At 40.9% G+C, this 25612-nt stretch overlaps 1 protein-coding gene across 2 annotated transcripts in view; it reads right to left on the bottom strand.

The window, feature by feature from the left end:
- The window catches only part of Ppp1r1c (protein phosphatase 1 regulatory inhibitor subunit 1C), a 104341-nt gene that overhangs the window by 6910 nt on the left and 71819 nt on the right, over positions 1–25612 (bottom strand). Inside the window, exon 5 of one of the 2 annotated variants that reach the window (XM_041639864.1) lies at positions 637–1559. The exons of the other annotated variant lie outside the window; for it this stretch is intronic. Coding sequence (XP_041495798.1) covers positions 1471–1559 — 89 coding nt within the window. The 3' untranslated portion in view covers positions 637–1470. Of the gene's footprint in view, positions 1–636; positions 1560–25612 lie in introns of those variants that run through there. 2 annotated transcript variants of the gene reach the window in all.

Here is a 25612-nt window from a genome sequence, read left to right as displayed (position 1 = left end):
TTTTCTCCTCCTGCCTTGTAGATTTCTGGGCTCTACCACCAAGGCTGGCAGCTGGAAGCAGGTGATCTTACCCCCTGCCCTAGGCCACCAGTGCTCCTTTCAAATCGTCTTTACATTCATGAAACATTTGAACCTCATTAAAACCAACAGTGTAGAAACAAAACTATCTACCCTCGCTAAATTGTGTGTTCATATATCATAAATAATTAAAATTGGACGAAGGCCAGAACTCTGAGTGAAAACCATGCTTACAAATGCCCACGGTCTTCCAAAACCCCGCAGTATTCCAGCTCCAGAGAAGAAACGAGTTTTCCTCTACCTTCATAACTTCCAAAAGAGTAATATCCTAGGAAAGAACTCAGTTTAAAATGGCTGCTAGCAATCATGTGACAACAACTAATGAAAAGGGGACCACGAATTTGAAAGGGAGGGAGGGCTGGTGTATGGGAGGGCTTAGAGAGAGGAGAGGGGAGGGGGAGATGGTGTAACAATAATGCAGAAAAACTCCACAAAAAGCAGTTGTCGAATTAATGGGTGAGTCCTTGGCTGAATTGATGAGACTTTCTTTTTATTCTGTCACAGAGGGGAATAATAAAACACTAAGGATTTATTAAAATGCAATGTGACTGAGGGCATAGCCTAGTGGGTGAATATTTGCATATACAAAGCCCTGGCTTCATTCTCAGCACCAAGGAAAGTAAAAGAGACAACCAAACTCCCCAGACAAACAAAACCCAATGCATAACAGATGGCTTAACTTCACATTGTTAAAAAAGGAGAGCACAGAAGAAATCGGCCATGTTTTATTAGAAATGATTAGATGATGCAGAGAAGCCAACATTGCACAGCATAGAGAATGAAGAGACATGTTTCTTTAAGTAACCATTGATGCACTGCGGGAGGAGGAACCTTTCATGTCTGGTGTGCTGTTCTGAATCAAGACAACTGACATCTACCTATCTTTGTCTTCTTGAAGTAAACTCGGGTCTGATCTATACACAGAAGCATGCTAAAGGCAGGTATTAACTCAGAAGCTTCCACAGACATTCCTCTTCCATTAAGCCCCACTCACATTCATTCCAAGTGCATTTGATATTTATTCTGTACTCTTTGAGTAAAACTCTCTACATTGACTTTGGAAAGTAAATCATATTAGCAGGCCAGTAGGAGTTCAGCTTTGGTATTATCAAAGTGAGAACACACATACGGTAGCAGATTCCCAGGTATTGTTAGTTTAAAAGAAAAATTGTTGTACAATAAGTGCCTGTTCTTTGCTGCGAGTGGCACACAACAATCCGCACTAGGTTTCCCAGTTCAGTCAAGGAGTCTTCTGGGGGATTGTAACTGCTGTGGGTGTGGAGATGAGGCAGAAGAGCCTGTGGGAGGCGGGGCTTGGGAGTACCATAGGCTATTCAGAAGAGCGTTCAGTCCAGCTAACCCCAAGGAGTCCTCTTGCTTCTGGGGGGGTAATTAGTGGTCCCACTTATCTTCTCTTTCGCTTGCACTTTCTTCTTCTTCAGGGAATGCTGATCCATTCTGGCCTTTCAGATGCTTAACCCCTGAAATTATAGAAATTGTGCAAAATTCAAGTGAATTTTATTTCTGGTAGATCCACTGCTGGAAGAGTTAATGAAAATGTGCAATGGAAAACTTTTCATTGTGTGTGTTTTTCTCCGAGAATCTCAACCACGTGGCCTATATAAATCTTTTCATTCACTGAGCAGTAAAAGTACACCCAGCCGAATTTCCATTAGAGACAGGGTATCTTTTATAATGGCATCTTCTCCTTTGAGGATTGCATCACAGTCTATTAAAACCTTGTTGACCAAGATCTGCTCAGAGGCCCTTATTATAATTCTGATGTATCATTTAGTGAAAATATTGCTTTTGGCATCACCGAACTCAATTACAAGGAAGGCCTTTTAAAGTCATAATACTAAAAGGGATGTGCGCCATTTCTGTAACATATAAAAGAAAAGTAACAGTCACGACATTGTTACCCATATGCTTGGGCCCACAACGTACCCACTGGCTTGTGGAATTCTCTTATTCAAAATTCTTCAATGAGAATGCCTTCAGAGCAGAGGAATGCATAGGTATACCTTTGCCTATAGCTGTAACTCAGATGGCCTGGCTTTTCTTTGCCTGCTGGGCTTCATTTTTCACAGGGTTTTATTTCCATTTTCCACAGTAATTCTGCTCTAAGTGTGCTCTACCCCCCCCCCCGCCAGGTTCATTTAAGCCTCTAAGCTTTTCTTGTTCTGTAGCCAACACCAACAATCTTTCTCCTCCTCACACATCTGATCATCTTCCTCTCACCCTTCAGGTATCAGCTTGTCTCTCCTGAAGGATAGCACAAGCCCATGTGGAGTTAGAAAGTGGCTTCTCATATCCACCTGCTGCTCTTGATCCCTTCTGTGTCTGTTCCTTATAGAGCTTTGCCTCACTGTTCTCAACAGACAGAACTTGCTGATGTCAGAGAATGTCATTTCATTTTGGAATCCCAGTTAGAATGTCTACCCAGTAGTAAGCGTTCATTAATAAATAGTCTAATCCAATTGATTGAACTAATGCAGAAACAGTTTAGTATGTATCCTGCCAATTTCACAATAATGTAACTTCAGATTTCTTCCGTTATTCCAAATCTGAAGTACAATATTAGAAGATTACCACTATATCCACATTTAACCTGCATGCTTATCTTCAAGATAACTTGCATGCATTTTTATATTTTAGAAAACTGTTTTATGAGATTTTCCTAAGAATTATGAAAAGCGTTCAAGTTAGAATTGAAAAATAAAAGTAAGGCTTGGCTCATGTTTCAGTAAAACCAAGACTCAAGAAATAAGTGAGTTTGTATGCCTTGCTACCCCCTAGGCTTAGTGTACAATTTGTCAAGAAATGATATCTGGACTTGTTGCATTGTCTTGCAACAATATTTGAGCAGGTGTACTAACATTTAAATATTGCAATATGCATATGCAGATCACTCACAACTTCGGTTGACACAAGTCTGCAGGGAGAAAGTTATTATTAGAAACTGAAAATCACTTCATGTTGCAATAAGCTACGTAGAAAGGAGGGCTAGTTGCTGAGGGGAAGAAAGGGAGCGCACTGAATCCAAGCAGACTTTCTGCAGGAGTTTTCCACGCAGAGCTCACAAAGTCTCAAAAGTACGGGATGGAAACACCTGGATGGGGGTGTTGAGTTCTGAGAACACAAGTGTTTGGCTGTCCACTTTAAGGGTGCTAAGGTGACTTCTAGCACATCCTAGTGTGTGCATTGGGTATGTAAAGGCAGGGTGCCACTGTCAAGGCATCTCAGCCGAATTTCAACATTAACTTTTAAGACGCCAGTCCATACTCTCTGGCCATTCTCTAAGACAGGTCCTAGGTTTACAGTACCAATACTGCCCTGGTGCAGAAGGCTCTCAGCGTCCTTTTGACATTGTTGGGTTCATGCTGCCGCCCAGTACTCATTTTCCTGAGCAGAGGTTGACGGTCCCTCCCCAAGTGTGCTGAAGCCCCAGTGACTCCAGCATGCTTTCCATTCAACTACAAGGTAATGAAATCATGTTTGAGAATTTAAATGAGGAATGTCAATGCTAATTTGGGTAAATGTAGGAACAATAGAAAGAAAAATGCCAACATACTTATACATTAGCCAATCTATCCCCGCATTTGAGTACATACCTGTTTCTTTTCCTGATTTCAATTCTATTTCTTTTTATAATAACAGTCACCATAAATTTATATGAAACACACATTTTTAAAAAAATAAAACCACTCTGAAATAAAATATTTTCAAGGGAAAAGCTTTGATGAGGCAGAGCTGGTAACACATTACCACAGGTTTGTCCTGTAGAACACTTACCACAAATTCTCTAGTTTCTAAAGCAGTTTGCCCTAAAGTCTTCTTTCAGTTGAAGAATGTATAGTTGATTAATTTCTGTCATGAAACCCTTTTGAGCCACTATTTTCCCTTTTCCCATCAGCAATATTTATTTGGTTATAGGTCCAATGATATTGAAATACAGTCTATTGATATATTTTATGTCTTTCTCTACACAGTTTTAATTCATGCTTCATATCACAATTTTCTTTAAATACACATTCAACACTTGAGCAACCCCATAGATAGAGAAGAAGCTATTCTGGAGGTATTGCAATTCCAAGACTCCATCCTGACAGATGAATGATGAAAGCACGTCCCTGTACACAGTCTACGATGACTCACGTCTCCGTCAGAATCCAGTACAAATGTGGACTTGGCCATTACTGCACACAGCAGGAGACAAAGAAACCCCAGAAAGCACAATGGAGAAGCCTTTTCCACAATAACGTGAACACACAGAAAAGGGGTCATACAGAAGGCCAGGCTGTATAGCATGCATCTGTAAAATTATGAAGAAAATGGAGTTGAAGGTAGACAAAGTAAACTGAGTCAAAGAAGAAAACAGAAGGAAAGAAAGGAAGAGAGAAAGGAAGAGAGGGAGGGAGAGGAAGGGAAAGGGAGAGAGAGAGAGAGAAACAACACCCACAGGCAGAGCACTGTGTGTGTGCTCTCTCTTTACTCTGTAAAGCAGGTGGTTTGGTAGGCAGAGACAGGAACTGCCGGTTTATCCTCGACATGGTCTACATAATGAGTTCCAGGCTAGCTAAGGACACATAGCAAGATGACTTCTCTCTCTCTCTCTCTCTCTCTCTCTCTCTCTCTCTCTCTCACACACACACACACACACACACACACGTATGAAGCCACTTTGGTTGTCTGTAACTAAGTGACAAGTTTCCACGTGACACTATGGGAGCTTCTGTGGCCAGGGGCTGAGCATGAGGTTTTCTGTGTCACGGTTCCAATGAGAGTCAGCAGCACCTTAGGAAAGAGACTTTGCCTCTCACTTGAAGGCTTGGCTGCATGCATCAGAAGATATATTCTATAGGAACTGTACATGAAAACAGAAAGTTTGGGAAATAGAACATTGAGAAAAGATGACTGAGACTCCGACCTCATGAAAATGTGGAGGAAAGATGAAAGTGGATCTGTATGGCTCCCACGAGCATAAATAGACGAAAGTGGATCTGTATGGATCTGTATGGCTCCCACGAGCATAAATAGATGAAAGTGGATCTGTATGGCTCCTATGAGCATAAATAGACGAAAGTGGATCTGTATGGCTCCCACGAGCATAAATAGACGAAAGTGGATCTGTATGGATCTGTATGGCTCCCACGAGCAAAAATAGACGAAAGTGGATCTGTATGGATCTGCATGGCTCCCACGAGCATAAATAGACGAAAGTGGATCTGTATGGCTCCCACGAGCATAAATAGGGTCTGGGACTGACAATGAGGTAAGGAAGGAGTGGGTTGTGCTTGACACCAGAGAGGTAGTTCCCAAATCTCCTGCTTCTGCAGCAAAAAATATGCATGATTTTTGTCTATTTACTTGTTTTGTTTTTTGAGCCAGACCATCACATTATGTGTAGTCCAAGCTGGTCTGGAACTCATTGTGTAGCCCAAGATGACTTCGAGCTCATGGAATTTTTCTACCTTGACCTCCTGAAGAATGCTGAGCTTGCAGACTTGAGCTACCATGCTTGGCTCAAATGCATGTTTTTAAAACAAAGTCACAAATTCACCAGGCAAATGTAAAATTAGATTCTCTTTTTTTGGTAAAAGCACATTCTTTAGTTCTTAGCAATCACTCGAAAGTCCTAAGGCAATCTGTGGGTGTATTGTGAAACACCCATTGCCCTCGGAGAAGTCTATTTTTTAAAAAATGGTATTTGTGCCTTTTGTTTTTTGAGCCCCCACAATATATATTCAGCAGATCTTGGCCAGGCCTCTTATCTCTAAATAATTATAAATACAAATATTCACCAATAAAATCCCTCCAGCTTAAATAAGAAAGTGAAGTTTCCTTTTGTGTTCACTAAGACACAGTTGAATGACCATGACACAAACTTTAGGCCTGTGCTCTTGCTGGGAGCTGTTTGCCTGGGTAACTAGACTGTCATCCTCCACTTCCAATGATTTTTACAAAGTGAGGACCATAAAGAACATACGGTGACTCAACATCATGGGTTCCTTTTCCCCATCAAACTGGGTTTGAATGTAACCTATCCCATTCTGTTGGTTTAGTGGAATCAAGAAGATGTTGAGTTTTCTCTAACATGTAGACACTCTTTAAACATAACCCTAGGTCACAAATAGTGATGAAGTAAAAGGAAAGAGGAAGCTTTCGGTCTGTTGTATACAAAACTTTGGACTGGACTCTAGACATGAAAAATGTGGTCATTTAATCTTCATAGACAGAACCAAGCGGTTTGATTTAAACATAATAAGCCTCATCTGGGAAAGAGACAAAACTAGAGATCAGACAGGAAGGGGGATTAGAAGTGATGATGCGCACATGATTTAATTTAGTGGAAAAGTATTACGGATGAGTATAACAAGCCATGCTGATGAGTATCACAGTGCTCCAACTTGAGGAATAGCAATTTAGACAGCCATTTATAGAGCAATACGCTTGATGTTGGTACAAACACTACTTGCAAAATATGTTGAACAATCTTTAGTTTTCTGAAAGCCTGCTGTGTACAAATGAATGATTTCTGTTGTCTTAGCAAGACCACCTACTAATGGTTCATCTTATTTAAAATGTATTGTTAGATAAAGTCCATTTAATCTCTAATGTGGCACTCAGAACGGCCTCTCAATAAAAACCATTTTTTAGATTAGAAATGTGTTTTGCATTTTCTAATATGCTTTCATATATTCAATATTGTGTAATACTTTACCATTCATTTACAATGGGCATATATTAATATACTAAATCAGAGATCAAGTGATATATCGATACTATTCCCCCAAAAGGAATATGTATCATGCCTTAGACAAACCCCAAATCTGTACCCTCCTACTTTATTTGAAGTAAACTTGGTGTAGGTGACAGAGTTCACCCTGCTTTAGTACAGTGAAAGTCAACCTCCGCTCTAATACAATGTGCACTCCACAGCGTGAACTCCTGGTCAGTGCATGGCCATGTTACTTAACTCTCCATCACTTACGAACACACTTCTCTGCATAGTAAATGTGGAAAATGGTTCTCCATGCCACATGGGGGCAGGGACACAGTTATATATTTGTGCATACTTTTATGACCCTCTTGGAATCATATATATATATATATATATATATATATATATATATATATATTGTGTGAGGATTCTGCTATCCAATCTAGAGAGAAAACCACTGGATAGGCCAAAAGTATTCTCATCTGATACCCTTTTTCCTCTGAAGCTAATGGATTACCCCATGAATTTTAAAGTAGACATAATTTTTAAGCTTACATATAATGGTGCCGAAAAGTATTAGGCAATTTTACTTGAGAAAGAGACAAAATAGCTCCCTTTTCTGTAAGTCTTGCTTGCAATTGATTGACTGCAATAAGATGCCTACAATTAAAAAAGAATGAATCGGTGAGCAGCAGTAGTTAGCCTCCAAAGCCTTATAAAGAAAACAGAAAAACAACTTCATTTAGAGCCACAAATGCAATGGTGTTCAGCGGAGGACTTCTAGTGCTGGCAGTGTAGAGGTTTTATCTTCCAGGCAAGGCGCTTTCTACTGGGGCGATGTTTACCACAGCTTCCTATCAATGGGTCCTCCAGCTGAGTCAGATCACCAATCTCTGAATGAGCTTGCTCAGAGAGTCCTTTGGTAACCTCAACTCAAGGAGGGAAGGCACTGAGTAGTTTAGATGTCTTCATTTGATTTAATTCATTTTCCAATTTTGAATTAATAATTTTTCATTCTGGTGTTAAAAACCAGTCATTGGTGTACTTTTCATTGAATATTAATATTCCAAGTTCAGCTGACTCAGACACCATGGAGAAGGAACATTTTAAGAACCTGTCTATCTGAGAGGATTTTCTTTTTTAAATCTGGAATTTGTCAATGTGGTGAGATCTCTGGAATGAGAAAGTAAATATGATCTGACTCAAAGCTTTCTGTAAATCTATAGCAACCAAGATTGTATGACATTGTTGAAAACTAGCATATCCAATGTGGAACAGAAAAGTCTGTGTAAGTAGAATCAACTACCTTTGACAAAGGGAGAAAAGGCAATAAATGCAGCAAAGATAGTTTCTCCAACAGATCACCCAGAAAAACTCAACATTCATATGCAAAATATCCCAAACTTAATATGAAATGCAAATTTTAAAAGTTCTAGAAAATCACACAGGAACAAATCTTCAGTCTGGCAATGACTTTAGACACAACAGCAGAGACATGGTCTCAGAGGAAATCACTGGACAATCTGGTCTTTTTTACAATTAAGAAATTCTGCTTTGTAGATCCAAAGTCCAGGAAAAGAAGACAAGCTACAGACTGTGTAAACAGGAACTCTGAAGATGACACACGCCCAAGGTGTCCTCGCTGATGAAATGAGTAGCTTTCGTTTTACTTTCACTGAAACCCTTTCCTATTTGGGGTGTGGTCAGATTTAAATGAAGTATTTTTTTCAAATGAGTAAGCTTGTTTCCAATTAATTTAATTTTGCTCAACTAATTATCTACATATAGAACACGATAAATTATCTGGTCTGTATTTAGTTTATTCATCTTGGGCTACCACCTAATCTCAGTTCACCAATCCAGACCTTCTCTGCACTTCTATTTGGTGGCAAGGAACCTTCAAAAAGCAAGAAAAAGAAGGAAAGAGAAAGAGAGAGAGAGCCAGAGAGAGAGAGAGAGAGAGAGAGAGAGAGAGAGAGAGAGAAACTCATAAAGCTGTAAACAAGAAATAATACATTCTCTGTTTTTATTACTGCCTTGATAAGTAAGCACAATTAATCTCATTGTATACATGGCTTTTTCCAGAGAAGCGATGTAAATGAATCTAAGCATTTTGGTCACCTCTGCAATTCTTCCATTACTTAAAACTCTTTCATTGGAAAGCTAACGCTGACTCAGTGACTTCCCAGTTCTCTCCATATCCCGAGGCTGTTTTCCTCCTCTCTCTGTGGCTGCTTCAGCTCAATTGATCTCTCATTCCCCAGCCTGCTGACCCCCAGTAAACTTCTGAATGAGCAGATTGTTGTGTTTTTTTGTCTTCTGTTTGACTGATGAATCCACAGGTCAGGCAGCTGCTTGGCTGACCTGTCTCTCCTGCCAGATTTACAGCTGTTCCCAGGCAGGCTTGCTCCCTGACTGCCCTCTCAATAACAGGAATTCAATGTTCTTGCCACAGGGCTCCCTGACCCACTGGCCCCTCTGGTTTGCCGCCCTTCGTTGGCCTGGTTCCTCATTGACCTCCATCCAGGAAAGCACAGCCCTCCTTCCTTTCAGAAAGATCTTAAACTAGCTCCCATGAGCTAGCGCCTTTATTTTATTTTATTTTTGTAAGATTTAAGCATATTTGATACAGAGGAACATTCATTACTCAAGTTTTCTGAAGAATAGTAGGTTTACACTGACTATATGAAGACAAAAATTAACACAGTCTTTGCTTAGAAGATAGTTTCCCATTTTCAATGGTAGTAACTAGAAAAGACAGTGTTCACTCAGCTCATTTACTTGTACATCCAAAACTATTATCTTTTATTTGGGATTGATTTTTCAATCATTTATTCATCCATTTAGATCTTTAGACAGAGTCTTATATAGGCTGGCCGCCAACTTACTATGTAGGTAAGGATGACCGTGGCCTCTTGACCCTTACTCTACCTCTTAAGTGCTGGGAGGATAGGTATGGACCAAGATACCCAGCAGGGTTTTTTTTCTAATAGCAAAATTGGAGCCATTACCCACCTCACAAGCATTTTACTAATAAATTTGTAGTTTTAAAATAAATATCTCTGAATTCCAAACCACTTATGGAAAAGAAGACTGTGCTGCTTTCTGTGTAGATGTGTGCTCTGTTGGGAAAAGTTTATCATCACCCATAGGTGGTTTGAAAAACCTCAGATGATATCAAGAATACTGGTGTCTTTTCAAAGCCCAGGCAGCATTTCACTCAAATGCCAGCTGGAAGAAGAGGTCTCCTCTAGCAAGTTTGTCAGTTGTCACTCCCCAGGAGACTCAGGTCCTTACAATTCACTCCTCACACTTACTGTGCGCCTAATCTATTTGCCTCAGTTTGGAAATTTATTCTTAGTTTGCTACGTGTGGAGGATGACCTTGAACTTTGTTCTTCCTCCTCCTAAGCCTACCTGCCAAGGGCTGCAGTGCGGAGCTGTGAGATACTGGGGATGTATCCAAGTTGGTAGAGCGCTTGCTGAACAGGCGCAAAGTCAAAGCCCATGACTCACCAACATCCACTGCCTGGCTCTTCTGCTGTCTTGCTCTGACCACTGGGTGAGTCCTTGTCTTTCCCAGTGACCTTGCTGAAGCACTTCACCATGAGAGAATACTGAATTATAGGGGTAAGATGTCACTTGTTTTTGATTTAAGGAGAGAGCCAAGAACTAGTGACAAGGTTAAATTGGCAAACAAAGACGAGAGAGAGAGAGAGAGAGAGAGAGAGAGAGAGAGAGAGAGAGGCAGGCTTTGAGACTTTCTCTGAGGCTCAGTTTTTTTCTCTAGCAGTTTTATTTCCTTTAATAACACGAAAAAGTGTGTAATTTTTAATACATTTCACTTTGGCCTAAGCTAATTTTGTTTTGTTTTGTTTTTCGAGACAGGGGTTCTCTGTAGCTTTGGTGCCAATCCCAGAACTAGCTCTTGTAGACCAGGCTGGCCTCGAACTCCCAGAGATCCGCCAGCCTCTGCCTCCCGAGGGCTGGGATTAAAGGCGTGCGCCAACCACCGCCCGGCCTAAGCTAATTTTGTTAGGTTGTTGACATGTGAAACCCAAAGCATCTATCTAATACTTTTCCGTTAGTTTCTATATTCATTGGAGTCTCCTTTTGAGGTGGAAAGGGAAAAGGAAAGGCAAAGTTTGTGTGTGTGTGTGTGTGTGTGTGTGTGTGTCTACAAAGATAGAGGCCACAGGACAACTTCTACTCAATGAGGCATCGACCTTGATTTTGAGACAAGGTCTCTTGCTTGGCCTGGAAATCCTCTATTTGATTTCGCTGTCTTGCCTCACCAAGCCCCAGAGAGTCACCCGTCTGCACCTCTCCAGCGCTGGCATATAACTGTGTGATATCATTTTATTTTTATTTTGTTTATTTTTAGAGACAGTGTCTCACGTGTCCCAGGCTAGCATCAAATTTGGTATATAGCTGAGGATGATCTTGAACTCCTGATCCTCTTGCCTCTCCCCCTAGTATTGATGTTATAGGCACATGCCACCATGCCTGGTCTATGCCATGTTTGAGACTGAACCCTGAATGCATACATGCTTGGCAGGCGTTCCACCAGTTAACTGAGATTTTACATTGTCATTTATGGTTAACATCATCAAATTTAAATCAGGTTTCCTTCTTTCTTTTATCTAATTATAGAAAAATTTAAAGTTCGTCAAAGCAAAAATATATTATCAATTCATGTATAGTATAACCCTGTAAACTCTGAGAGCTATGGCTACTCAGTCCTCTTCACAGCTGGAGACCTGGTGGCTGCAGAAGAATAAATGAATTAATTGCTCAAGGCTCATCGGCAAGTGAACATTATCATAAGTCTTAGAACCCACAGTTCCTGAATCCTAATTCATTTTCTCAGTCATAACAGCATCCATGTCCTGAGGGCCAGAATCCCATTCTAGTCACAAGTTACTTCTAGGTGATCATATTTATCCTTTTTGGTCTATATCATGATTAATAAACCTTTTTGTAACTTTTTTTTTTCTGAAGAGTACGAATTCCTTTCTGAGACCCCAGAAGAACGGGTCAGATAACAACAGTGTTAGACTAGGTATCCAAAAAGTCCATGAAAGACCCAGATGGTTCAGGATCTTAACACTTCACACCGCCTTCCATCATAGCTGATGGCTTCACGCTCTCTGACTTTGTGTGGATCACTTGTAACTTAGGGGGGAAAAAAAACAGGCATTTCTAGGATAGTACTAATTTAAAATACTAAGAAATATTTTCCCATAAGTAGGGAAATGTCTCAAGAATTCCAACATCTCTTGAACTATTTCCTCTCCAAGATTGTTACAAAATTGCAAATGTTCCTAATCCTTATTTTTTTTTTCTCCTAGAAAACATGGTCACCAATGGACCATGGGGAGACAGAGTACATATGTTTATAAACTGATTACTGGAATCATTCTTTTCCCCCACAGAGTTATTTTGGGGAGATTATTGTGCTCTCTGTTATTTTTAGGTCTCTATTTTTAAGTCAATACTTTCTATGCAAATGGCAGTGTCCCAACGGTGTGTGCTGGGACAAAACAGCTTGTACCTTTTTGTTACATACCACATGTTGCTGTAAGAAGCTACATCCATCATATCTGGAAAAATCTCCAAAGGTTTCCTCAAATGAGAATGAGAGGATCTGCTTTCTGCTTCCATTCCTCGATAAAACTCTAAGAAGTAGTTATGTCCCCAGTGTCTGCACGGTGTTTGAAAATCAACTTGCATTTCCATGTGTAGAGATTCTACAATGGAGGGGATTGTGTTCGTGTTATCTGATACAATGCAAAGCTTTCAAAAGCAAAGACCCACATTTGTTATTATATTGTTCTCAGGGGAGTCAGCCTTTTTAATCCCCTGCATGCTGGAGCTCTGAGGACCCTGCTATCAACTAGTATCTGGTATTCAAAAAAAGTGTTAAAATACCGTGTATTGTAATCCAATATTAAGCAATATTATGGATGTCAAGAAAAAGCATGCTTTTCCTGAGAGGAGTGAAGGGGAGGAACAAGTAGAAATAGAGCTGTGTCTGAGAGGAGAAAAGATGAAGGAAGCTCTGGTTTGATAATGTGGGAGGTAGAAGTGGCCTTGAAATGGAAGATGGCTCAAGGGCTTTATGAATTTGCTTAGGGGCACTTGATACCAAACCTCAATCTGAGCTATGATTTTGTCAGTAATGTCTGCACTGCTCCCTTACATTTAGTGCACAGTGATTGGTCACAGAACACAAAGAGGAAAAAGGAGACAGGAACATAAGCTGGGTTTGTGATGGCTATTTTGGAGAACACTACAGTGCCTCTCAATGCATTGTGATCCAGGAACATAGCCCAAGCCCCAGCAAGGTTGTGGTTGTTTCTGTGACCAAACACATTTCTAGTGGGAGGCACACAAACAGTAACAATCTCATCAGGTCTCCCTGTTTCCAAGGAAAAGAGTAAAGCCCGTCCTTCAAAGTCCTAGTAACCGAGCAACGTTTTATTCCCGTGTCAACACACCACAAACCAAGACATGTTGTAGGGCAGATTCTTAAGTCACTTGTTCTATGTCTGAGGGATTCATACCATTATGTTTCTATGCTTGACGTCTGAGCACGGAATGTTACATAGTGAATGAACCTTTTCAGAAATGAGGCGTTCCGAGGGGGCCTGCCTAACTGCACTCCAAGAATAGTTAGTGTTTGAATGATCCTAGTATAAAGCCTCTTTCAGGAAACCACTCTTTCTGTCTCCAATCAATACCAGAAGTTCACTAGTTAAAATACAGTGCACTAAAATACACTAAAAGTATTTCCTTCTGAGAAATGAGAGGTGTTTAAGAAATGTCTGTTTGTTGGATGTACTGAATTGGCATTTTTGCTCTTGCACAGATAGTGTTCAAAAATCTAGCAATATCTTGTCTTCCTCAGAGCAGAGTTCAGTCTCACTTCTGTAAGCATTTCATGGGTTTTACTTGTTAGAGAACCTGAAAGACAGACAGTTGAGACACCGAAATTTCAGAATAACCTGTGTGTGTGCGATTCTGAGGGAGGGAACTGTGTGTTAAGAAATGTTCACATATGTGGAAAACACAGGCCAGGTTTAAAGGGAGGAGGCCTACAGCATCCAGTCTCTGTAGGGAGACAACAAAGGAACAGACCGTGTTTTCATCTAGAGACAGGGGAGCCAAGGAGAAAGAATTGCAATAGAATTCTGGATGTCCCTTGACCTATTCATCAAAAACAGAAAAATAGTTTGTGTAAAGTCACATACTTATTACAAAGACAAGTCAGTTTACCCAGAAGTAGTCACAGATTCTCATCCCCAGAGATTCCTGCCCTAGACCTGGAGACCAAATGGAGTCTGAACAAATATGGACTGGCAAGTTCCTGTCAGTTCATTACAATTGCGTCACATGCACAATTGTCTTTTTTTGTCCCCACAGACTTCACATAAAGTTACCTTTCCCCAGGCCTATGGTTCCTCTATCCTTAAGCCTGCTTGCTCACAGGGTGCTTTCGTTTATTCTGAATTCCTCTTGTTGCCTCATCCTTTGTTACAGGAGCGCCAGCTGTGAACCTTGGGATGAGTGAGGGGAAGATGCTACTTATTCTCTTCTGTGCCTGCACAGAGACACAACTGGCTTATAAGTTGAGTACCATCAACATCATGACTTCTGCGCACTACCAGCTAACATGGCCAAGCCAGATCCTAAGTGGGCGGAGTAGCTACAGTATACACTATGGAAGCTAGAACACAAAAAGCAGCTGTGCCCTCAGACCTGATGATACAACAGCAAGTAGTGAGAACATTGCAATGACAATCCTCTGCTTTCTCTTAGTGAAATTGTGCCTGGAGGTGCTGGGGAGGGCCTCAACTCAAATACAGGGATACTTCGCGAGTCAAGTATTTCACAAGAAAACCCATCATGCTTTCCAAGTTGAACCTATCATTTTGTGTTAAATCTAACGATCAATAATGGCAGCTACTTAAATATAAAAATACTACATACTGTAAAGAAATCAAGGCATTCTTTAAGTGAAGCTGTGACTTTCCACAAACGTCCATTGATCTAGGTCGTGAATAAGGAACTTTCAGTATATTTAGAGTCTCTCTTTGCTCACTTTGCTTTGCAGTTCAACTATTTGTATTTTGTGTAAAAATTAGGACATTTGGTAGGCTAGGAATAGAGTCTGGTGGTACAGTGCTTGTGTAGAAGGTGTGAGGCCATGCGTGAAGTCAGCCAAGAGTAAGTTAAATATTTCATTTCAATTTAACAAGTATTTGTTGAATGGCACTATGGATGCTAGGAGCTTGAAATTTAAGAATGAACAAAGATGAAAATCTCTTCCTTCTGAAATTCCCAAAGCCTTGGCGAGCACTTGTATCTAGATGGTGAGCAGCCGTCCTGGAAACGAAAGGATGCCGAGAATGAGCGTGGAAAGTAGAGGAAAGAAAGAAAACCACGCCACTCACTGGGGCCACACAACCCTTTCACCCGTGCTATTAAGCCAGGAGGGAGTGGAGTAGGGGCGACTAGACTGTGACAGCCGCCTGGAGGGTGTCCACACCTTCAACTTTTGTCATCTCTTCTGTCTAGAACTAAAATCTCTATTCTATTCTATTTTTCCTCTGTTTATGAAATATACTCAAGTATCTTCTAGCCTAAAGACAGGAAGGCAAACAAAAACTCAGAAAGTTTCCTTTAAGGCTACATATTTTAAGTTTGATTTAAAAAAAAAAAAAGTTGCCACCACTACCTCCACCCTCTTATCTCTTCTAACCCAACCCCCATGTATTTCAGCGTGGCTCCGCCCGCCCCTTGCCAAGCCCCACCCACACCCTGCCACCTACCCCTACTGTCACCAAAGCCCTGGGTTTTCTTTGGTCGTACCTTGTGATCATTTAACACTCTTTCCTGACGGTACAACTGCTCTTGTTTTCTGAGATAAACTTGTCCAGGCGGTGTTCCCTACAGCATTGATTGAGTCATTAGTTACCCATACACGCTTTCCCCGAGTTACCTATGCAGCTGTTGAATGGAAGAATTCTCCCAAGTGCAAATCATCACTTCTTTTGGGTTGGAGAAGTGCCCTTGACCAGTACAGAAAGTATAAACTCAACATGTCAGAAACTATACACTCCTTTGCTCTCTTTTAATCCTGGTAGCTGCTTTCAGCATTTCGGGGAAAAGAAGATAGAACTTTGGAGAACTTCCCCTGCCCTCGGAAGCAGGATGTCTATTTTCAGTTGGAAATCCAAAAGGTTTTATATTTTAAATAATGCTTTATCTCCTCATCCTATACTGTGCACGTATGGACAGAGACTTTTAATTTTAATATTTTAGATGGAAGTATCAGATGTTTGGGGAAACATAAACTTATTAGCTATCCTCTGAAAATACTTGACTTTAAACTGGCATGGTATTTAAATTTATTCTTAAAGAAATTAAGATTACAGTGTCATTGATGGAAGATTGTATCTGGAATGCTTTATTTAGACATCCTGACTAACTTTTCAAATAAGAGTCAGCATAAATATTAAGCTCAGTATTTAAGGAGACTGAGCTTATCAGTTCATCAGAGGCTTCAAATGCTCGAAGTTTCAACAGAAAGAAATCTCATCTGGTCTCCATCTGCTATAAATAGAAAATGTCATCCAACTTACTACTTGTTTAAGGTTGGGAAAACATTCCTTACCAATTAACTTCTCAAAGCCTTGTTTTAAAAGAGAATATCGAACTACATAAGTCTATCTTTCTCCTTCAAAATTTATAGCTTGAGAGAATTGTTTAACAGGAATTTGACATAATATTAGGTGGCAAAATGAATTTGGGCTCCAAACTTCTACCCAATCATAAACAGTATCCATTTTCATACCAAGTCATTTTTATTAGATAGATTTGTTAAGTCTACATGGATAAGAATGTCCTAATCAAATGTATGGCACGTATACTTAGGGAAATTAATCCATATCTTCTTAAGAGACTATTTATATTTGAAATGAGTTGCCTTTGGCTAGGCTTTCAAATAAAAACTAGGTTCAAATATATAATTTATGAATATGTGAATATGAAAAGAGAATACATTAAAACCCTGTAAAATTGTAATATATTTAAATGAATGAAAATTACTGTGTTAGGAGATAATGCTAGAGCAGAATTAAAACATAGAAGACTTTGGACTCAGAGAATAAAATCATTAAATCTAATTTTCAGAAATTGACCTGCACTGTTATTCATTGTATTAATAAAGAAATGGGTGACTAAGAAAGAATACAACAGGTTAATTAACAAGGTGGAGAAGATTATCAACAGTAAAGGAAGATACTGTGTGTATCTACCATTTCTTCTCTGCATATTTATAAGTTCACAGAGCTTGCTTTGTGCGGTGTAATGCAGTCTAGCTACCAAATTCAAATGTGGAAAATCTAAATAGGAGGGAAAATGCTCCTTGGGGTAGTTAATCTTGATTGTCAGTTTCAGAGGAGTTGGACACATTAAGGAGGTAAACCTCCAGGGTATGCCTGTCCTGTCGGAGTGTTTCCAAAGAGTTTGAAACACCCTGAATCCTGAACTAGGGAGCATTTGTGAATGGCAATGACTTCTCGAATTTTGCATGCAAATGGATGGAAACAGAAAACACTATCCTGAGTGAGGTGTCCCAGACCCAAAAAGATGAACATGGGATGTACTCGCTCATAATTGGTTTCTAGCCGTAAATAAGGGCCACGGAGTCTACAATAGGTGAACCTAAAGAAGCTAAGTAAGAAGGTGAACCCAAGGAAAAACATATAGTTATCCTCTTGGCTAAGGGAAGTAGACCAAATTGCCGGGGAGAAAATTGGGATCTTGGGGGTGGGGTGGGATGGGGGTAAGGGGAGATGGGGAGAGAAAAGGTAGAAGGGAAGGAGGGGGGACTTGGGGAAACAGGAGAATTGGGATAAAGGAAAGGTGGATAGGAGAGCACGGAACCACAATTCTTAGGTAAGGGAGCCACTTTAGGGTGGGCAAGAGACTTGACCCTAGAGGGGCTCCCAAGTGCCCAAGATGAGGTTCCCAGTTAGTTCCTTGGGCAGCTGAGGATTGGGAACCTGAAATGATCCTATCCTAGAGCAATACTGACGAATAGCTTGCATATCATCATAGAACCTTCATCTGGTGATGGATGGAGATAGAGACAGAGACCCACACAGGAGCACTGGACTGAACTCCCAAGGTCCCAATGAGGAGCAGAAGGAGGGAGAACATGAGCAAAGAAGTCGGGACCACGAGGGGTGCACCCACCCACTGAGACAGTGGAGCTGATCTACTGGGAGCTCATCAAGGCCAGCTGGACTGTGACCGAAAAAGCATGGGATAAAACCGGACTCTCTGAACATGGCGAACAATGAGGGCTGATGAGAAGCCAAGGACAATGGCACGGGGTTTTGATCCTACTTAATGTGCTGGCTTTGTGGGAGCCTAGCCAGTTTTGATGTTCACCTTCCTAGAAATGGACGGAGGGGGGAGGACCTAGGACTTACCACAGGGCAGGGAACCCGGACTGCTCTGTGGACTGGAGAGGGAGGGGGAGAGGAGTGGGGAGAGGGGGAGAAGGGTGGGAGGAGGGGGAGGGAAATGGGAGGCTGGGAGGAGGTGGAAACTTGATTTTTGTTTATGTTTTTTTTTCTTCTTTTCTCAATAAAAAAAAAAGAAAGAAAGAAAGGGAGAAATCAAGATTTCAACTGATCCCCAGCCTTTTCTCTTAGCTTCCTGGTTACAGAAACAACGTGATGAGCCCTGTTGCTCCTGCCTCCTACCTTCCCCTAAGGAGACTTTCTCCTTTAGGACTGCGAGTCAAAGCAAACCTTCCTTCCTTCCTTCCTTCCTAAGCTGCTTTTGTCCGGTATTCATCATCCCAGTGAGTAAAGTAACAAGTGGCTTCAAGTGCAGCTCGGATGCTAATGAAATACACAAGGCATTTTTCTTTAAAGGTGGAAAATGTAAGGATTTTCCACAAAGTCATTGGCTTCTGCTTACTTGGAAACGCGAACATCTGGCAAAGTGTGCCTAGACTTCAACTGGTTTGGAATTCCAAGTGGTAGATGTGGAGCCAGCTGAAACCACAAGTAACAGTTAATCCGCTCCTCCGACCAGGCTCCCCGAGCTCCTGCTTCATGGGGTGGTCTGGAAGGATTCTACTTGCTAGCTACCTACAACCTCAAACTGGAATTTACTAGCAATAGCGCTTTCTGCAGCAGTCTTTTAGATGTTCTTGGGTTGAGACAATCCAAACAGCTGGGATCTATTCCGGTCCTTTCTGGCTCCAGCTGGACTTGCCTTGGAAAGATTCGTCTTCAGTGGGGTTCTGAGTGTGATCGCAGAATGCAGTTTACAAAACCCAGACAGAAATGGTGGTCTGAGTCTGACCCGATTGTCTAAATAGAAAGAAATCCAGCTGTTTCTGCGTTCTTCTCCTCCAGCATCCGAGACCGTTCGAGTCTCCTGAAAGGATCCGGGGGTCTAGTTCCTTTGGAGTATATTAAGACAGTATAAATGGATTTGGACAAGGCATGTTTTGTCTACTAAGAGAAAAGTAATATGATTCACCCAGGCCAGGCATGTTTACAGCAGGCTTTCTGCATATAACCCTATTAGCAAATTTGTTTATCTTGGTCCTGATTACATTAAACCAAACACAGGTCTGAAGCAAGAATGCCTTCCTAGGTAGTAGAGAAAAAAACGCCCAGCGCCACTGGGATACTCATGCCGCTTCCCAGGGCCAAGGAAATCAGGAGATAAAAAAGCTGCCTGAATCTGTGCCAAGATGTCATGACATACTTCCCGTGGTTAGCTCACAGTCTCTGTTTCCATTACTTTGACTGCTGTCTACGAACTCTGATGTACAAGTTGACAAACTGCAAACTCCATGGGCCTGCTGTGGATGAACACCAACGGCCTTGAAATTGACGCAAGAGTTGCCCGTATAGCAATTGTTTTATCTTTGGAAATTTAAATGAAGACTGATGCTCTATAGTAGGTTTCCTGAGCACATTTTCTAAGTGTCTGCTTTTAATGCTCAAGGCACCAGGGTTGAAATTACTGTCAGGAAAGTCTCTGAGCAGGAAACGGTAAGATACACGCCCTTTTGATTTGCTCTCCTGGCGAACTCTGAGGAGGAAGGCGGCAAGCAATTGCCTACAAGACCACTTAACAACATTTAAAATCGATCGCAGGATGCTTGTCTGCAGTTAGTGAATATATACCTAGGCTTTTAATTTTTCAAAAGAAAAAGCTTTTAAAAAATCCCACGAAAGACAGAGGCGCAGCGGCGGCGGCGCCAGACGCACAGAGGCGCAGCGGCGGCGGCGCCAGACGCACAGAGGCGCAGCGGCGGCGGCGCCAGACGCACAGAGGCGCAGCGGCGGCGGCGCCAGACGCACAGAGGCGCAGCGGCGGCGGCGCCAGACGCGGCGCAGCGGCGGCGGCAGCACGGCGGCGGCGCCAGACGCGGCTGAGCGGTGGCCAGACCCAAGCAGCTGGGACAGGCTGCAATAAGGAGAGCAGATCGCCCTACTACAATTGAATCAAAGAGGTAGGCCTTTGGTTGGCCAGGTCACTGGCACAAAGGGAGCCTGGTCCTGTCCTGAAGATCCTTCGGAGGGGTGAGAGGGTTCTTGGCCTGCAGCAGGAACCACATAAGAGAGTGAGGGCATTTTGTAAGCGGAGCCCTTGGCCAGCAGGGAAACCTGATCCGGTTTCTAAAGGATCCATTGGATAGGATCAATAGGAGGAGATGGGCAGGCGCCAAGGCAAGAACTCACCCAATAATCCGAAAAACAACATGAAAACATCAGAACCCAATGATCTTACAACAGAAGTATTTGAACAACCTAACACAGAAGAAGTGGAAAAAATCGACTTTATGAAGATAATAGAGTCCCTTAAACAACATGTAAAAAATGCCCTTATAGAAATGGATGAGAAGTACAACAAAAAGTTTGAAGAAATGAGTAAATACGTACATGATACCCTGGGAAACCAAGAAAAAACCATCAAACAGGTAATGGAAACAGTTCAAGAATTGAAAACTGAAATGAAGGCAAAGAAGAAAATACAAACTGAGGACCAGCTGGATATGGAAAATCTAGGCCAACGAGCTGAGTCTACAGAAACAAGCATAATCAATAGAATCCAAGAGCTAGAAGAAAGACTCTCAGATGCTGAGGACACCATAGAGAAAATAAACGAACAGATCAAAGAAAACAGCAAAGCCAACAAATTCTCAACACAAAACATTCAGGAACTATGGGACACAATAAAAAAACCAAACCTAAGAATAATAGGAATAGAAGAAGGAGAAGAGTCACAGCTCAAAGGCTCAGAAAATATTTTCAACAAAATTATGGAAGAAAACTTTCCCAACTTAAAGAAAGATATTCATTTAAATATTCAAGAAGCATACAGAACACCAAACAGACTGGATCAAAGAAAAACATCTCCTCGCCATATAATAATCAAAACACAAAATATACAGGTTAAAGAAAGAATATTAAGAGCTGCAAAAGAAAAAGGGCAAGTAACTTATAAAGGTAAACCGATCAGACTTACACCTGACTTCTCGATGGAAACTATGAAAGCCAGAAGGTCCTGGATAGAGGTTCTGCAGAAGCTAAGAGACCATGGATGCAAACCCAAACTACTATACCCAGCCAAGCTATCGTTCACTATCAACGGAGAAAACAAGACATTCCAGGATAAGAACAAATTTAAACAATACGTAGCCACAAATCCAGCCCTACAGAAAGTAATAGAAGGAAAATCGCAACCCAAGGAATCCACCACTGCCAACACTGCCTACAATAACCCAGGCATCTAATGGCCCTTCACGAGCACATCTCAAAGAAAGGAGACACACAATCTCTACTACCAAAAGCAATAAGAATAACCGGAGTAAACAACCACTGGTCATTAATATCACTTAATATTAATGGGCTCAATTCACCTATAAAAAGGCACAGGCTAAAAGATTGGATACGAAAACAGGATCCAACATTCTGCTGTTTGCAAGAAACACATCTCAACCACAAAGACAGGCACCTACTCAGAGTAAAGGGTTGGGAAAAGGTGTTTCAAGCAAATGGTCCTAAGAAAAAAGCAGGTGTGGCCATACTAATTTCTAACAAAACTGACTTCAAACTAAAATCAATCAGAAGAGACCGAGACGGTCACTTTATACTCATAACAGGAACAATTCATCAGGAGGACGTCTCAATCCTGAATATATACGCCCCCAATATAAAAGCACCTACTTATGTAAAAGAAATATTACTAGAACTCAAGGCAGACATCAAACCACACACACTAGTAGTAGGAGACTTCAACACACCTCTCTCTCCAAGGGACAGGTCAATCAGACAGAAACCTAATAGAGAATTAAGAGAATTATTGGAGGTAATGAAGCAAATGGACTTAACAGACATCTATAGAACATTCCACCCAAATAGGAAAGAATATACCTTCTTCTCTGCAGCTCATGGAACCTTCTCAAAAATTGACCACATACTCGGAAACAAAGGAAACCTCCACAGATACAAAAAAATCTCAGTGTCCACCTGTGTCTTATCAGATCATCACGGATTAAAGTTAGAAGGCAACAACCACGCTGCCCCCAAAAAACCGACAAACTCATGGAAACTGAACAGTCAACTACTGAACCACGCCTGGGTCAAGGAAGAAATCAAGAAAGAAATTAAAGTCTTCCTTGAATTTAATGAAAATAAAGGGACAACATACTCAAACCTATGGGACACAATGAAAGCAGTGCTAAGAGGAAAGTTCATAGCACTACGTGCCCACTTAAAGAAAACGGAGAATGCATACATTGGGGACTTAAAAACACACCTGAAAGCTCTAGAAAAAAAAGAAGCAGACGTGCCCAGGAGAAGTAGAAGACTGGAAATAATAAAACTGAGGGCTGAAATCAACAAAATAGAAACACAGAAAACAGTCCAAAGAATCAATGAAACAAAAAGCTGGTTCTTGGAGAAAATCAACAAGATCGACAAACCCCTATCCAAACTAATTAAACGACAGAGAGAGAACACGCAAATAAATAAGATCAGAAATGAAAAGGGGGACATAACCACAGACACAGAGGAAATTCAGAGAATCATTAGATCTTACTACAAAAGCCTGTATGCCACAAAACTGGAAAATACAAAAGAAATGGACATTTTTTTAAATAAGTATCATATACCAAAGCTAAACCAAGACCAGGTGAATGATCTAAATAGACCGGTTTCTCGCGAAGAATTAGAAATGGTTATCAAAAATCTCCCTTCGAAAAAAAGCCCAGGACCAGATGGTTTCAATGCAGAATTCTACCACAACTTCCAAGAAGAATTAATACCTATACTCCTTAAGGTATTTCACAATATAGAATCAGAAGAGTCATTGCCAAATTCCTTTTATGAAGCTACAGTTACCCTGATACCAAAACCACAAAAAGACCCAACCAAGAAAGAGAATTACAGACCGATCTCACTCATGAACATCGACGCAAAAATCTTCAATAAAATAATGGCAAACCGAATCCAAGAACACATAAGAAAAATTATCCATTATGATCAAGTAGGCTTCATCCCAGAGATGCAGGGCTGGTTCAACATACGCAAATCTATCAATGTAATCCACCATATAAATAAACTGAAAGAAAAAAACCATATGATCATTTCACTAGATGCGGAAAAAGCATTCGACAAAATTCAACACCCCTTTATGATAAAGGTCTTGGAGAGAATAGGGATACAAGGGTCCTACCTAAATATAATAAAAGCTATTTACAGCAAGCCAACAGCTAACATTAAATTGAACGGAGAAAAACTCAAAGCCATCCCACTAAAATCAGGAACACGACAAGGATGTCCACTCTCGCCATACCTCTTCAATATAGTGCTTGAAATTCTAGCAATAGCAATAAGACAACATAAGGAGATCAAGGGGATTCGTATTGGAAAGGAAGAAGTTAAGCTTTCGTTATTTGCAGATGATATGATAGTGTACATAAGCGACCCCAAAAATTCTACCAAAGAACTCCTACAGCTGATAAACAGCTTTAGTAACGTGGCAGGATACAAGATCAACTCCAAAAAATCAGTTGCCTTCCTATACACCAAGGATAAGGAAGCAGAGAGGGAAATCAGAGAAGCATCACCTTTCACGATAGCCACAAATAGCATAAAATACCTTGGGGTAACCCTGACCAAGGAAGTGAAAGATCTACTTGACAAGAACTATAAGTCTTTGAAGAAAGAAATTGAAGAAGACACCAGAAAATGGAAAGACCTCCCTTGCTCTTGGATTGGGAGGACCAACATAGTAAAAATGGCAATTCTACCAAAAGCAATCTATAGATTCAATGCAATCCCCATCAAAATCCCATCAAAATTCTTCACAGATCTGGAGAAGACAATAATCAACTTTATATGGAAAAACAAAAAACCCAGGATAGCCAAAACAATCTTATACAATAAAGGATTGTCTGGAGGCATTACCATCCCTGACTTCAAACTCTATTACAGAGCTACAGTATTGAAAACAGCTTGGTATTGGCATAAAAACAGAGAAGTCGACCAATGGAATCGAATAGAAGACCCTGACATTAACCCACAAACCTATGAACACCTGATCTTCGATAAAGGAGCTAAAAGTATACAATGGAAAAAAGAGAGCATCTTCAACAAATGGTGCTGGCAAAACTGGATGTCAATCTGTAGAAGAATGAAAATAGATCCATATCTATCACCATGCACAAAACTCAAATCCAAATGGATTAAAGACCTCAATATCAGTCCGAACACACTGAACCTGATAGAAGATAAAGTGGGAAGTACTCTACAGCACATGGGCACAGGAGACCACTTCCTATGTATAACCCCAGAAGCACAGACACTAAGGGCATCATTGAATAAATGGGACTTCCTGAGGCTGAGAAGCTTCTGTAAAGCAAAGGACACCGTCACTAAGACAAAAAGACAACCCACTGACTGGGAGAAGATCTTCACCAACCCTGCAACTGACAAAGGTTTGATCTCCAAAATATATAAAGAACTCAAGAAACTAGACCGTAAAAGGCTAATCAACCCAATTATAAAATGGGGCACTGATCTGAACAGAGAATTCTCAACAGAAGAACTTCAAATGGCCAAAAGACACTTAAGGTCATGCTCAACTTCCTTAGCGATCAGGGAAATGCAAATCAAGACAACTTTAAGATACCACCTTACACCTGTCAGAATGGCTAAAATCAAAAACACCAATGAGAGCCTTTGCTGGAGAGGTTGTGGAGAAAGGGGTACACTCACCCATTGCTGGTGGGAATGCAAACTTGTGCAACCACTCTGGAAAGCAGTGTTTCGGTTTCTCAGGAAATTCGGGATCAACCTACCCCTGGATCCAGCAATACCACTCTTGGGAATATACCCAAGAGAGGCCCTATCATACAACAAAAGTATATGCTCAACTATGTTCATGGCAGCATTGTTTGTAATAGCCAGAACCTGGAAACAACCTAGATGCCCTTCAACGGAAGAATGGATGAAGAAAGTATGGAATATATACATATTAGAGTATTACTCAGCAGTAAAAAACAAGGACTTCTTGAATTTTGCATACAAATGGATGGAAATAGAAAACACTATCCTGAGTGAGGTAAGCCAGACCCAAAAAGAGGAACATGGGATGTACTCACTCATATTTGGTTTCTAGCCATAAATAAAGGACATTGAGCCTATAATTCATGTTCCTAGAGAAGCTAAATAAGGTGAATCCAAAGACAAACACATAGGCA

This window comes from Microtus oregoni, unplaced genomic scaffold (assembly GCF_018167655.1).
Source record: "Microtus oregoni isolate MIOR12 unplaced genomic scaffold, Mior012 000060F_ref0000265, whole genome shotgun sequence".
NCBI lineage: Eukaryota > Metazoa > Chordata > Mammalia > Rodentia > Cricetidae > Microtus > Microtus oregoni.
This window is presented reverse-complemented; position numbering and strand designations above follow the sequence as displayed.